General features: G+C 28.6%; 1 protein-coding gene across 1 annotated transcript in view; it reads left to right on the top strand.

Moving 5' to 3' along the window:
- LOC113365639 (serine-protein kinase ATM-like) overlaps positions 1-12,567 on the top strand; it is a 54,605-nt gene continuing 42,038 nt past the window's right edge. Inside the window, exons 1-8 of the mRNA XM_026607149.1 lie at positions 1-184; positions 243-351; positions 408-569; positions 638-873; positions 945-1,046; positions 3,418-3,615; positions 3,719-3,846; positions 3,920-4,013. Of these exons, the coding sequence (XP_026462934.1) occupies positions 5-184; positions 243-351; positions 408-569; positions 638-873; positions 945-1,046; positions 3,418-3,615; positions 3,719-3,846; positions 3,920-4,013 (1,209 nt within the window). The 5' untranslated portion in view covers positions 1-4. The remainder of the gene's footprint in view (positions 185-242; positions 352-407; positions 570-637; positions 874-944; positions 1,047-3,417; positions 3,616-3,718; positions 3,847-3,919; positions 4,014-12,567) is intronic.

Here is a 12,567-nt window from a genome sequence, read left to right as displayed (position 1 = left end):
AATCATGTCGTCCAGTGATAGATTAATTTTAAGTATAGGTACACAAATAGAATCGGATAAGATTACAGATCGCCGAAAAGGTTATGAAGCTCTCTCTCATATTTTGACAAAAAACTTAGAACTGAATAATCCAGACGATGTGTGGTCTAAGTTATTTAATTCTATCAATTTTTGTCTGCAACAGGTGCGTGGAATACTTTAATGCCATTTAATAAAAGTGTTTAAGTGTTATTTTGTTTTAGGTTTGTGCCAAATTGAATGAAGATGTTTCTGTTGGTCATGCATCTCAGATCCAAATTAGAGATAAATCTAGTCATTATTTACAAGAGGTTCTTATGCTGGCAAATAGAGGTAAATGGCAATCATACTTTGTTAATAATTTCAGGTATTAATTTATTATGCTTTAGGGCCCTTTTACATCACAGGAAAATATATCGTGGAACAGTTTTTAGAAGCTTTATCAACTAGGCCTGTGTTGAAACAAGGAGGAGATATTTATCTTGTTGCTCTTGTTAAAACAATATCAATAAAAAATTTGTATGATGATTGTACACCTGCACAATGGATTGGTAAGCTCGAATATTATCCATATATATTGATATATTTATTATACTAATGTATTTATTATTTATTACAGAGTTGTGTGAATTCTGTATGAAACATCTCAACAATACAAATTCAAACCTCGATCTTTCAACATTGGTAAAAATATTAAAATTCGTTGTCTGCAACGGTTGCAAAGGCTCCAAACTTGCCATTAAGCTTCTTAAATTTTTGCCAAACGTTATAAAGCTATTTGATGTGAGTTGTATTAAAACATCAAAGCATTTACAAGAAGAAATATTTAGTTTAACAATTGCCATATGCGATGAAGTAAGTTTTGTAAATATACACATATTTTTTGAAGTATCTAGTGGCAGGTTAGTCAATACAGTTTATTTTAGATTTCAACAAATTTTCCAAGAACGTTTTGTGCATTTGCGAATGATATCACACCAAAGTTGTTATTGTTGTATGATTCTTCGGATGGAAATAATGAGAAAAAGGTAATTTTCATATTTATATTTATATTTAGATTTCAAACTTGCCAGATCTTAGGTTTTTTAGATAATAGGTTTTTAGATTATAGGTTTGAGATTTTTTAGGTTTGAGGAGAATTTTCAGATTTTAGAATATTTAGTATATAGATTTTCTAGATTTTAGTTTTTTTAGGTCTTTTAGTATTTCTAGAATACAGATTTTGGGTTTTAGGTTTTAGAATTCAGATTTCAGGTTATACGTTTTAGGTTTTAAGATACCCAGATTTTAGAATTTCTAGATTCTTTCAGATTTTTTACATTATAGGATATTTGGATTTTAGGATTTTTTAGATTTTAAGATTTCTAGATTTTAGGAATTTTTAGGTTTCAGGTTTTTTTAGGTTTTACGTTTTTTAGATTTTTTTTTATCATTATCATTCAATAAATTTGATGAATTTACAATAGTCGGCCAAAAAGGGACATTGTATACTACAAGGGCATGTTGGAAAAAACTACTCAGTAGTTGTTTTTTTCATTCGATATAAAATTCACAATATTTTATTGACAATTATATAATTTTAACTATTTACTTATTGAATAATTTCTATAGATTTAAAAGATTTTTAGATTCAAGGGTTTTTAGATTTTAGGATTTCTAGATTTTAGCATTTCTAGATTTTAGCATTTCTAGATTTAGCATTTCTAGATTTTAGCATTTCTAGATTTTAGGATTTCTAGATTTTAGGATTTCTAGATTTTAGGATTTCTAGATATTAGGAATTTTTAGACATTAGGAATTTCTAGATTTTAGGATTTCTAGATTATGGGATATTTTAAATTTTTGGATTTCTAGTATTTTGGGTATTCTAGATTTTAGGTTTTTAGGTTTTAGAATTTCTAGATATTAGGAATTTTTAGATTTTAGCATTTCTAGATTTTAGGATTCCTAGATTTTAAGAATTTTAAATTTTAGCATTTCTAGATTTTAGGATTTTTAGATCCTAGGATTTCTACATTTTAGGATTTCTAGATAATAGATATTTTAAATTTTTGGATTTCTAGTATATTGGGTATTCTGGATTTTATGTTTTTAGATTTTAGGACTTCTAGATATTAGAAACTTTTAGATTTTAGCATTTCTAGATTTTAGGATTTCTAGATTTTAGGATTTTCTAGATCTTAGGAATTTTAGATTTTAGCATTTTTCTAGATTTTAGGATTTTTAGATTCTAGGATTTCTACATTTTAGGATATCTAGATTATGGATATTTTAAATTTTTAGATTTCGAGTATTTTGAGTATTAGTAGATTTTAGGTTTTTAGATTTTAGGATTTCTAGATTTTAGCATTCCTAGATTTTAGGATTTCTAGATTTTAGGATTTCTAGATTTTAGGATTTCTAGATTATAGATATTTTAAATTTTTAGATTTCTAGTATTTTGAGTATTCTAGATTTTAGGTTTTTAGATTTTAGGATTTCTAGATTTTTGGATTTTAGCATTTCTAGATTTTAGGATTCGATTTTAGGATTTCTAGATTTTAGGATTTCTAGATTTTAGGATTTTTAGATTCTAGGATTTCTAGATTTTAGGATTTCTAGATTAGATATTTTAAATTTTTGTATTTATAGTATTTTGGTTATTCTAGATTTGAGGTTTTTAGATTTTTAGATTTCAGGATTTCTAGATATTAGGAATTTTTAGATTTTAGGATTTCTAGATTTTAGGATTTCTAGATATTAGGAATTTTTAGATTTTAGGTTTTTCTAAATCTTAGGAATTTTAGATTTTAGGATTCCTAGATTTTAGCATTTCTAGATTTTAGGATTTTTAGATTCTAGGATTTCTACATTTTAGGATATCTAGATTTAAGATTTTTTAGCTTTTAAGAATATCTAGATCATAGGATTTCTAGATTTTAGATTTTTTAGCTTTTAGGGATATCTATAATAGATTATAGGTTTTCTATATTTTAGAATTTTTAAGTTATAGTATTTCTAGATTTTAGAAATTTCTAGATATATCTATAATCTAGAAATTCCTAAAATCTAGAGATACTAAAATCCAGAAATCCTAAAATCTAAAAAAAAAACTAAAATCTAAAAAATCTATAATCCAGAAATTCTTAAAATCTAGAAATCCTACAATCTAAACAACCTAAAATATAAATTTTCTAAAACTAAAAGTCTAAAATCTAAAGCTTAAAAAGTCTGGTCAGATTATAAGAATTTTAGATTCGAGAATTTTTAGATTTTAAGTTTTTTATATTAGTAGGATTTTTAGATTTCACGATTTCTTGATTTTAGAATTTCTATTTAATTATATTTGTGTATTTATTAATTTGCATATTTAGTATGCAGTATTTTTATTGACATATTTATATAATTTTTAAATTTCAGGAACTTTTTTTTAATTTGTTACACACATTTGTTAAGAATACTTGTTCAAATAACGAATATCAAACTCATTACGATTCTATATACAAAGTTATTGTCACTGAAATCAAAACATTGCAATCGAATTTTATGAGGAGAAAGATAAAGAATGAAAATGTATCAGAGAACCTTGTTAAATTGGCAGTGGATGTTTGCAAACAGGTAGGATAGTAAATACATACATACATACATACACACACATATATATTTATATATATATATATATATATATATATGTATTTATGTATGTATTTTAATATTATAGGTTTTTTGGAAACAGCAACAAAACACAAATGATTCCGACGAACGTTTAGCTAAAAGAAAGTGTCTACCTCAAGGACTAGTCAATTTTCAAGAATTAGTATACTGTGATAATAGTGTTAATTGGATTTGGTACATTTGAATAACATCAATACAGCACCAATTAAATATCTGCAATTTTTAATTTATTAATTTATTTTTGCAGGTTTCGAGTTTTAGTCGCATTTGTGAATAAATATCCTGAACAGATGCACGACGCTGATGGAAATTCATTCGTAGAACTTCTTATTAATGTCAAGGTAAATCAGATAATATAAATATAATACTAGCTGTAAGTGGAATTCTGTCTTAAGGCAATTAAGGCATCGTGCCTTAAGGCAAATTGCTGGAACTTCCCGTACCAAAAATTATTATTTTTTTAAAAACGATTGACATTTTTAAAAAAAATTTACTTCGAAAAAATGAGATTTTTGAGAAACTATAAATTGGACAAAAAATTACTTTTTTTTGAAAAAATTTTTTTTTTAAATTTAAAAAAAATTTTTTTTTTTGAATTTTTTTTTGAAAGAATGTTTTTTTTATTTTGGCATATCTTGAAAGATCTGAACTTTTTTTCATAGCGGCGTACTGCTTTAACTGCATAGAGACAAAATGTCAAAGCGCGTAAGCGCCGCGTCGCCGTCTAACGAATAAACATTGGTACGGAACCCATAGGAATGTAAACAAAATTTATACTTATTGTTGAAATCTCTATAAAATATCCGATAATTTGATGTGCATATGTCTAATGATCATTTTGACCGCCAGATGGCATTTTTTTTTACTTTATTCGTTACATCTCCGAAACCGTTAGACCTGTCCTCATGAAAATTTGTTCAGTCTTCATCTTGTTAATACAAGTAAAATGTTTTTTGAATTATTAAAATCGGACGCTTCGTTCTCTTAAAAACTAAGTTACCGTTTTCGGCACTTTTTGCCCCGTATCTTCGGAACGGCTAGACCTGCCTTCGCCAAAAACTAATCAGCACGTCTCCTCATCAATACGAATCGAATGTTTTTTGAATTATTCAAATCGCTTCATCCGTGTTCCCGAAATCGTCGACGAAAATTTGTATCCGCACATACATACATATACGCACACACACACACATACATCCATTTTTTCTAAGGTATGCCAAAATGTTCAGAAACCTTTGAAACGTAAAGATATATAAAAATTTTCATTTTCGATTTTTTTGCGATTACTATAACTTGCCCTATGGGAAGTTAATAATTCATGAATTTTTATTTATAAAACTTTTAGGATTCGTGTTCAGTATCGCATCACTTCGATTTATTAAGCAATTGTGTGGAAACATTAGTTGAATTCGAAATCTTCACCAATGTAGAATGTGCGGAAAATTGGTTTAAATTATTCGAAGCCACTTGCAGAAATGTTGGTTTAGGAGAACAAGAATCGATAGTCAGTCCATGTTGTAGAATTGTCGATGGACTCGTCCTTAAGTGTTTAAACGAACCAATTTTGATGGACAAATTTTTGAAATCGACGTTGTTAAATGATTTAGTAAAGTGTTATACTAGTGGAAAATTGTTTAAAAGTGATGAAAGCTTGAAATTGCTGGAGGATATTTTGATTTTGATATCGGTGAATGATGGCTCAGGTAAGTGATTATAAAAATATTCATATATATATATATAAATATAAATATATATATATATATATATATACATATATATACATACAGGGTATCCCAGAACTCAACGACAAGCCGATACGGGTTGATGTTATTGATCGTAACTGTCCTGATTTGGAGTCGAAATATCAAAGCGCGTAAGCGCCGCGTAGTCGTCTAACTTGTAAACATTGTTACGGAACTCATATAAATGTACACAAAAATTGTACTCATCATTATGATCTTTATAAATTATCTGATAATACGATGTACATATGTCTAAAGTTCATTTTTGACCGCAAAATGGCATTATTTTTTACTCTTTTTATTGGATCTCCGGAGACGCTGGACCTGCCTTTACAAAAATTTTACCAGTTGTTCATTTCACCAATACAAGTAAAATGTTTTTTGAATCATACAAATCGGATGCTCCGTTCTCTTAAAAAATCATTTACCATTTTTGGCACTTTTTGCCCCGTATCTTCAAAACGGCTAGACCTGCCTTTGCCAAAAACTAATCAGCACGTCTCCTTATCAGCAGGAATCGAATGTTTTTTGAATCATTCAAATCGGTTGATCCGTGTTCCCGAAATCCGCACACACACACACACACTTTTAGATTTGAGGATTTCTAGATTTGAGGATTTCTAGATTTTAGAATTTATAGATTTTTGAATTTATAGATTTTAGAATTTATAGATTTTAGAATTTCTAGATTTTAGAATTTATAGATTTTAGAATTTATAGATTTTAGAATTTATAGATTTTAGAATTTATAGATTTTAGAATTTATAGATATTAGAATTTATAGATTTTAGAATTTATAGATTTCAGAATTTATAGATTTCAGAATTTATAGATTTTAGAATTTATAGATTTTAGGATTTATAGATTTTAGGATTTATAGATTTTAGGATTTGTAGATTTTAGGATTTCTAGTTTTGAAGATTTTTAGATTTGAGGATTTCCGATTTTAGGATTTTTAGATTTTAAGTTTTCTAGATTTAAGGCTATCTAAATTTTAGGATTCTTAGATTAGATTTTAGTTTTTTAATTTTCAGGATTACTAGATTTGATGATTTCTAGATTATAGGATTTTTAGATTTGAAGAGTTTAGATTTGAAGATTTTTGGATCTTAAATTTTCTAAATTTTAGTTTTTCTTCTAAATTTTAGAACTTTTAGTTTTAGAATTTATAGATTTTAGAATTTATAGATTTTAGAATTTATAGATTTTAGAATTTATAGATTTTAGGATTCATAAATTTTAGAATTTATAGATTTTAGGATTCATAGATTTTAGGATTCATAGATTTTAGGATTCATAGATTTTAGGATTTCTAGATTGTAGGATTTCTAGATTGTAGGATTTCTAGATTGTAGGATTTCTAGATTGTAGGATTTCTAGATTGTAGGATTTCTAGATTGTAGGATTTCTAGATTGTAGGATTTCTAGATTGTAGGATTTCTAGATTGTAGGATTTCTAGATTGTAGGATTTCTAGATTGTATGATTTCTAGATTGTAGGATTTCTAGATTGTAGGATTTCTAGATTGTAGGATTTCTAGATTGTAGGATTTCTAGATTGTAGGATTTCTAGATTGTAGGATTTCTAGATTGTAGGATTTCTAGATTGTAGGATTTCTAGATTGTAGGATTTCTAGATTGTAGGATTTCTAGATTGTAGGATTTCTAGATTGTAGGATTTCTAGATTGTAGGATTTCTAGATTGTAGGATTTCTAGATTGTCGGATTTCTAGATTGTCGGATTTCTAGATTGTAGGATTTCTAGATTGTAGGATTTCTAGATTGTAGGATTTCTAGATTGTAGGATTTCTAGATTGTAGGATTTCTAGATTGTAGGATTTCTAGATTGTAGGATTTCTAGATTGTAGGATTTCTAGATTGTAGGATTTCTAGATTGTAGGATTTCTAGATTGTAGGATTTCTAGATTGTAGGATTTCTAGATTGTAGGATTTCTAGATTGTAGGATTTCTAGATTTTAGGATTTCTAGATTTTAGGATTTCTAGATTTTAGGATTTCTAGATTATAGGATTTCTAGATTATAGGATTTCTAGATTATAGGATTTCTAGATTATCGGATTTCTAGATTATCGGATTTCTAGATTATCGGATTTCTAGATGATAGGATTTCTAGATGATAGGATTTCTAGATGATAGGATTTCTAGATTATAGGATTTCTAGATTATAGGATTTCTAGATTATAGGATTTCTAGATTATAGGATTTCTAGATTATAGGATTTCTAGATGATAGGATTTCTAGATGATAGGATTTCTAGATGATAGGATTTCTAGATGATAGGATTTCTAGATGATAGGATTTCTAGATGATAGGATTTCTAGATGATAGGATTTCTAGATGATAGGATTTCTAGATGATAGGATTTCTAGATTATAGGATTCTAGATTATAGGATTTCTAGATTATAGGATTTCTAGATTATCGGATTTCTAGATTATCGGATTTCTAGATGATAGGATTTCTAGATGATAGGATTTCTAGATGATAGGATTTCTAGATGATAGGATTTCTAGATGATAGGATTTCTAGATGATAGGATTTCTAGATGATAGGATTTCTAGATGATAGGATTTCTAGATGATAGGATTTCTAGATTATAGGATTTCTAGATTATAGGATTTCTAGATTATAGGATTTCTAGATTATCGGATTTCTAGATTATCGGATTTCTAGATTATCGGATTTCTAGATGATAGGATTTCTAGATGATAGGATTTCTAGATGATAGGATTTCTAGATGATAGGATTTCTAGATGATAGGATTTCTAGATTATCGGATTTCTAGATTATCGGATTTCTAGATGATAGGATTTCTAGATGATAGGATTTCTAGATGATAGGATTTCTAGATTGTAGGATTTCTAGATTGTCGGATTTCTAGATTGTCGGATTTCTAGATTGTCGGATTTCTAGATTGTCGGATTTCTAGATTGTAGGATTTCTAGATTGTAGGATTTCTAGATTGTAGGATTTCTAGATTGTAGGATTTCTAGATTGTAGGATTTCTAGATTGTAGGATTTCTAGATTGTAGGATTTCTAGATTGTAGGATTTCTAGATTGTAGGATTTCTAGATTGTAGGATTTCTAGATTGTAGGATTTCTAGATTGTAGGATTTCTAGATTGTAGGATTTCTAGATTTTAGGATTTCTAGATTTTAGGATTTCTAGATTTTAGGATTTCTAGATTATAGGATTTCTAGATTATAGGATTTCTAGATTATAGGATTTCTAGATTATCGGATTTCTAGATTATCGGATTTCTAGATTATCGGATTTCTAGATGATAGGATTTCTAGATGATAGGATTTCTAGATGATAGGATTTCTAGATGATAGGATTTCTAGATTATAGGATTTCTAGATTATAGGATTTCTAGATGATAGGATTTCTAGATGATAGGATTTCTAGATGATAGGATTTCTAGATGATAGGATTTCTAGATGATAGGATTTCTAGATGATAGGATTTCTAGATGATAGGATTTCTAGATGATAGGATTTCTAGATGATAGGATTTCTAGATGATAGGATTTCTAGATTATAGGATTTCTAGATTATAGGATTTCTAGATTATAGGATTTCTAGATTATCGGATTTCTAGATTATCGGATTTCTAGATTATCGGATTTCTAGATGATAGGATTTCTAGATGATAGGATTTCTAGATGATAGGATTTCTAGATGATAGGATTTCTAGATGATAGGATTTCTAGATGATAGGATTTCTAGATGATAGGATTTCTAGATTATAGGATTTCTAGATTATAGGATTTCTAGATTATAGGATTTCTAGATTATAGGATTTCTAGATTATCGGATTTCTAGATTATCGGATTTCTAGATTATCGGATTTCTAGATTATCGGATTTCTAGATGATAGGATTTCTAGATGATAGGATTTCTAGATGATAGGATTTCTAGATTATAGGATTTCTAGATTATAGGATTTCTAGATTATAGGATTTCTAGATTATAGGATTTCTAGATTATAGGATTTCTAGATTATAGGATTTCTAGATTATAGGATTTCTAGATTATCGGATTTCTAGATTATCGGATTTCTAGATGATAGGATTTCTAGATGATAGGATTTCTAGATGATAGGATTTCTAGATGATAGGATTTCTAGATGATAGGATTTCTAGATGATAGGATTTCTAGATGATAGGATTTCTAGATGATAGGATTTCTAGATGATAGGATTTCTAGATGATAGGATTTCTAGATTATCGGATTTCTAGATTATCGGATTTCTAGATTATCGGATTTCTAGATTATCGGATTTCTAGATGATAGGATTTCTAGATGATAGGATTTCTAGATGATAGGATTTCTAGATGATAGGATTTCTAGATGATAGGATTTCTAGATGATAGGATTTCTAGATGATAGGATTTCTAGATTATAGGATTTCTAGATTATAGGATTTCTAGATTATAGGATTTCTAGATTATAGGATTTCTAGATTATAGGATTTCTAGATTATAGGATTTCTAGATTATCGGATTTCTAGATTATCGGATTTCTAGATTTTAGGATTTTTGGTTTTGAAGATTTTAGGATTTCTAGTCTTTAGCATTTTTTCTTTTTCTTTTAGGATTTCTAGGTTTTAAATTTTAAGTTTTCAAGATTTTAAAGATTTCGAGATTTGATGATTTATAGATTTTAAGATTCTTAGATTTTAGTTTTTTAGATTAAGGATTATTAAGTTTTCTACATTTTAGGTATTTTAGTTTTTAAGGTACCTAGATTTTAGGATTTTAAATTTTAGGTTTTCTAATTTTAGAATTTTTAGATTACAGATACACACATATCCACTTTTTCGAAGGTATGCTGAAATGTTCAAAAATCTTTGAAGCGTAAAGATGAATAAAAATTTCATTTTCGATTTTTTAAATTATAAAAGTATAAAATAATTAAAAAAAGAATTTTTTTCGAATTCTTCAATTTTTATCAAAAATCCGGTTTTCAAAACCGGTTTTTGAAAACCGACAACCCTAATTAAGACCTTTTGTTGAACTATGAATTTAAAATTTTCAAAGTCGGTAGACTTTTATAGGACCTCTTGTAAAAAAATGTACTAAAATGTGTTATCAAAATACACATGAAGTGTTTTATACTTGGATTTTAATTTCAGAATGCGCTCTCGACACTTGTTCAATTTTAAAATGGCTTTTACCAGATTTGCGATCAAACACCAATTATGATATTAATAGAAACAAAATAACAAATAAAATATACTCAAGAATCTGTGTGCAACTCACATACATTTCAAACAATGAATTATCAACAAATCCAACAAAACGTATAAAAAATATTAATAAAAGCCCTTACATTAGTAATTTGAAAATGAATTGTTTGGTGACCACAAAAGATCCATCATGTAAAATAATGGAGACACAAAAATTAGTATGGCAGTCCATATATTTTAATGATGTATACACATTGATCAGTGGTAACTGTGAGTACTTATTAGAAGCACTAAAAAGTTCCAAATTGTTGTTAAAAACTTGTAAAATAGCTTTGGATCATCTAATTTTTATTTTAAACACTCTGAATTGTGAATTGGTAAAATATTTTAAAATGTTATACCAAGAATTTGTTTCAACTTTCGATAAGGTTGTTAAAACTTTGAAATTTACTGATAACTTCAAAGATGCAGTAAATTTGATGAGAGATTTGAGTGTGCTTTTAAATACTGATTGCAATGTATTATGCAGCCAACAATGTTCTGAATTATTATTACAAACTCTATCAAGTGCTATTGAAATTTTTGATAAATCCAAAAAGCATGATTCGTCCTCGGATCAAATGGAAATGTTTGATACCACTGACACATCTGCAAACAATACAGTATTCCAAATACTAAATTCATGCAACGATCTGTCAATAACTGAACAAGGAAAATGCTTTTGCTTATGCACAATTGCACATTTTGCAAAACAAAACAGTCCTTTATTTGACAAGGCTTTCGGTTACCTCTGTGACATCAAATTGGACGTCCAAACATTGAGTCTAGATTTTTTTATATACTCCCAAATTGTTAAGATATTTTCTAACCAGTTACAATTACCAAGACAATGTTTCGATTGGATTTTTGGTCATTTGCAAAGAATGTGTAAGAGCCATTTTAAGAATTCGGAGGCCAGTTTTGTGATTTTGAACCTGCTGAAAATGCTGCTGCCATCTGTTAGTGCACTGGAGGCTGGTTCGACGAAGAATAATGTGGTTATTATGCTGTCGTCGTTTATTATACAGTGCTGGAAAAATAATTATGGACCGTGGGTCACTATCGAGTTGATGGATTGTATGAAAACTTTGGCAGAGGTGAGGAAAATAATAATTTACACAACTGCTAATACTATCTTTACAAAGACAAAAACCCTTTTCATCAGAGGGCTTAAAAATCTGGCATATACAATTAATTGTTCCGATTGTGATTCAATCTATATCGCTGAAAATAGCCATGAATAATAAAACGCTTGTAGCAACACTGAAACAATTTTTGACAATGCTTACTCAAGTTTAATGCCTTACCTAGTTATTATTATTTTCAGGTCGATTCCTCGTCCTCCTGGTCAAGAATGCAAAACGGGACTCCTCTCTTCTTCCGCATTGTTCAATTCTTAAAAAGCGATTTTTTCTCCGTAAGACTCGAAGTCGCCAAATGTTTTTCAAAACTGTTCGACTTGCAATCTCAACAAATATCCGATCACGATAAATATTTAAAACTAACTGATGAACTGTTTCGAGATATTTGCGCAACACTGAAGGAAGATTTGGCAGTTTCTGATTCGGAGAACGAATTGGTGTCAATTGATATACGAGAGACGAAAATATTGACCGATTTGCATGTACTTGCCGGTATTGGAGCTGTCAATGCTAAATATAGACCTCGGGTGATGCTGGTTTTGTTTGAGATGAAGGTGGAGAAGAATATTGATACAGGTAAAATAATTAATAGTTTATGGGGTTTGAGCGTGGGCCCACTTTCCTTTATTTTTAAAGTGAAACTTCTTTTAGGCGCGACTAGGGTGTAAATCCGTACAAATGCACGGAAGTCCGTTACGGCGCCGAACTGTACGTCATTCGCTCTCGATGATATCATTTTATTGCGGGTCAATTGTGTTAGTCG

The sequence above is a fragment of the Ctenocephalides felis genome, unplaced genomic scaffold (assembly GCF_003426905.1).
Source record: "Ctenocephalides felis isolate EL2017-DRISC unplaced genomic scaffold, ASM342690v1 CF-g0.4_SCAFFOLD_01170, whole genome shotgun sequence".
Classification (NCBI taxonomy): domain Eukaryota; kingdom Metazoa; phylum Arthropoda; class Insecta; order Siphonaptera; family Pulicidae; genus Ctenocephalides; species Ctenocephalides felis.
This window is presented reverse-complemented; position numbering and strand designations above follow the sequence as displayed.